The following is a 3275-nucleotide window of genomic DNA, read 5'->3' on the forward strand; positions in this document are numbered from 1 at the left end:
GGGCATGGTGGCTCACACCTATAATCCCAACACTTTGGGAGGCCGAGGTGGGTGGATCACCTGAGGTCAGGAGTTTGAGACCAGCCTTGGCAACATGGTGAAACCCTGTCTCTACTAAAAATACAAAAAATTAGCTGGGCATTGTGGTGTGCACCTGTAATCCCAGATATTCAGGAGTCCGAGGCAGAAGAATTGCTTGAACTGGGGAGGTGAAGGTTGCAGTGATCCGAGATTGTACCACTGCACTCCAGCCTGGGCAACAGAGTGAGACTTTGTCAAAAAAAAGAAAAGAACATTATAATTATATTGAGATCCAAATTACCCAGTAACATAGTCTTTCCTGCAGGCAATTGATACTTCCATCCTCATCCTATGATATATGCTAGAAACTATTAAACTGGAATGCATCTTCCTTTCAAAAGTTTGTTTATGTTCTCATAAGGTAGACAGCATGGATAAACAGAGTGGGAGGATAAGAGTACTTAAATTCCTAGGTTTATGGGCTGGGGAAACACATGCATCCTTACACATGGAGATGTAGGAAGGGAAGATGTAGGGGAATTCACCAAGCATGTATTCATTGCCTGGTAGGTGCCAGACACTGAAAATACTCTGTCAACCACTGCATAGTTACAGTGAGGAAAGCAACATGAATAGCATATTTGTTATGGTGGGTGCTAGGGAAAGTGTGTCTCTGACAACTTATGTTTCCCTAATCTGCCTGCTTACGATCGATATTTCTTGACCATATCTTTCTCCCAGTTAGAGCTGTGGGTTCAAATGTAAATTATGTGGGAAGAGAGAATAATCCTTACCTGTGTACAGCACTTTATAGTTTACAAAATCAGTCTCACAACTACAGTTTGTAAACTCACAGATGTAGAGGAAGGCTCAAAAGCATGGGACACTGTAGTAACTTAGCAAAGTCAAATGGAGTTGGAACAAGAGGAAGAATCCAGATCTCATGTATATAGTCAAGTATGTTCTCAGCAAATAACACAGAAACTGTTGCCTTATATATGTTTTACAGGTGATAATACTAGATGTATTTACGTGAAGAGACTGAAAGCATCATGGAGGAAGTGGAAATGAATAATTTAAATAATTAATGGGGTGAGGGAAGCCAAAGACATGCTCCACAGTTAACTACCCTATCTCTATACTGTGAAATTCAGACTGTAATCCTTTAATGATTAATAATAATCTTTCTTTATCTATCTCTTGTAGGTAATTCAGACCCTAATACCTGGAAGGTATTACTCTCTGAATGGATCACCTCATGCCTCCCAACAATGTGACTGAATTCATTCTCTTGGGGCTCACACAGAATCCACACTTGCAGAAAATACTCTTTATTGTATTTTTATTTATTTTTCTATTTACCGTGCTGGTCAATCTGTTCATTGTCATCACCATCTCCTGTAGCCCCACACTTTCATCACCCATGTACTTCTTTCTCACTTACTTATCCTTTATAGATGCCTCCTACACCTCTGTCACAACCCCCAAAATGATCACCGACCTGCTCTACCAGAGGAGAACTATTTCCTTGGCTGGCTGCCTGACTCAGCTCTTTGTGGAGCACTTGCTGGGAGGCTCAGAGATCATCCTCCTTATTGTCATGGCCTATGACCGCTACGTGGCCATCTGCAAGCCCCTGCACTACACAACCATTATGCGACAAGGGATCTGCCACCTTCTGGTGGTGATAGCCTGGATTGGAGGCATCCTGCATGCCACTGTGCAGATTCTTTTCATGACCGACTTGCCCTTCTGTGGTCCCAATGTCATTGACCACTTTATGTGTGATCTCTTCCCATTGTTGAAACTTGCCTGCAGAGACACCTACAGACTTGGGATGGTGGTGGCAGCCAACAGTGGAGCCATGTGCTTGCTCATCTTTTCCCTGCTCCTCATCTCCTACATAGTCATCCTGAGCTCCCTGAAATCCTATAGCTCTGAAGGACAGCGCAAAGCCCTCTCCACCTGTGGCTCCCATTTTACTGTCGTTGTACTCTTTTTTGTGCCTTGCATATTCACCTACATGCGTCCTGTGGTCACCTACTCTGTGGACAAGTTGGTGACTGTGTTCTTTGCAATCCTCACTCCCATGTTAAATCCTATAATTTACACTGTGAGAAACACAGAGGTAAAAAATGCCATGAGGAGTTTGTTGAGGAAAAGAGTAACAGTTTGTGCATAATGGCAAGAAAGTGATGATATATATATATAAACATGGAGGATTATATCTGTGGTAAATTGTGCAAGAGAATTCACAAATTTTACAGATCATTGACAAAAACTAAACAAACAAGCAAACAATTTAAAAAGGTCCCCAGAAACTAACATTTATTGAGTACTTAGTATTGGCTAGGTCTTTTTGCTAGGTATTTTGATGGCTTTTAACATACTTTACCAACATTTTATGTTCATGTGCATTGATTCTGGATATGCAATGGAAAGAACAACCATAAATCCCTAGCTTGATAATTCTAGAGTATGTTTTTTTCTAGTCTCACTGTTACTTTGCTAAATTCTTCATACATATGTTACATACGTGAAATTGACTTTTGAGTAGAATCTTGATCTCAGAACTTTTAAAATTTTGCTTGGCTCATGGTAAAGCAAAAAAGAGGCTAGAAATCCTTAGACATGTGTAGATGGAGGGTGACAATTGAGTGAAAGAACCACTGGTGATTTACTTCCTTTGTTCATTTGTTCCTTCCCTCCCTTTCTCTCTCTCTTTCTTTCTTTTCTTTCTCTTTCCTTCTTTCTTTCTGTTTCATTTCTCTTTCTTTTTCTTTCTTTCTTTCTCTTTCTTTCTTTTCTTCCTTCCTTTCTTCCTTTCTTTTCTTTCTTTCTTTCTTTTTCTCTTTCTTCTTTCTTTCCTTTCTTTTTTTCTTCTTTCTTTCTTCTTCTTCTTTTTTTTTTTTTAAGATTTTAACCACAGCATTTTTATTGGTTTCAACTTGGAAACAATTTAAATGTCTAATAATGGATTTAGTACTATAGTAATCTACATGATAAAATGTTATCCCTTTCTTTCTTCTTTCTTTCTCTTGTTTTTTCCCTTCTTCCTCTCTTTTCTTATTTTTATTCTTTCTTTCTTTCTTTCTTTTTCTTTCTCTCTCTCTTTCTTCTTTCTTTCTCTCTCTCTTTCTTCTCTCTCTTTATGTCTTTCTTTCTTCCTTTCCCTCCCTCCCTCCCTCTTTGTCTCTCTCTCTCCCTCCCTTCTTTTCTTCCTTCCTCCCTTTCTTTCTTTCCTTCTTTCTTTC

At 39.3% G+C, this 3275-nt stretch overlaps 1 protein-coding gene across 1 annotated transcript; it reads left to right on the forward strand.

Annotated features, from left to right (window-relative positions):
* The first annotated feature begins 1267 nt into the window (after positions 1-1267).
* On the forward strand, positions 1268-2203 carry LOC100614070 (olfactory receptor 4C3D). The gene has a single exon (XM_009440481.3). The coding sequence runs from the start codon at positions 1268-1270 to the stop codon at positions 2201-2203; it is 936 nt and encodes a 311-aa protein (XP_009438756.1).
* Positions 2204-3275: the final 1072 nt, after the last annotated feature.

This window comes from Pan troglodytes, chromosome 9 (genome assembly GCF_028858775.2).
Source record: "Pan troglodytes isolate AG18354 chromosome 9, NHGRI_mPanTro3-v2.0_pri, whole genome shotgun sequence".
NCBI lineage: Eukaryota > Metazoa > Chordata > Mammalia > Primates > Hominidae > Pan > Pan troglodytes.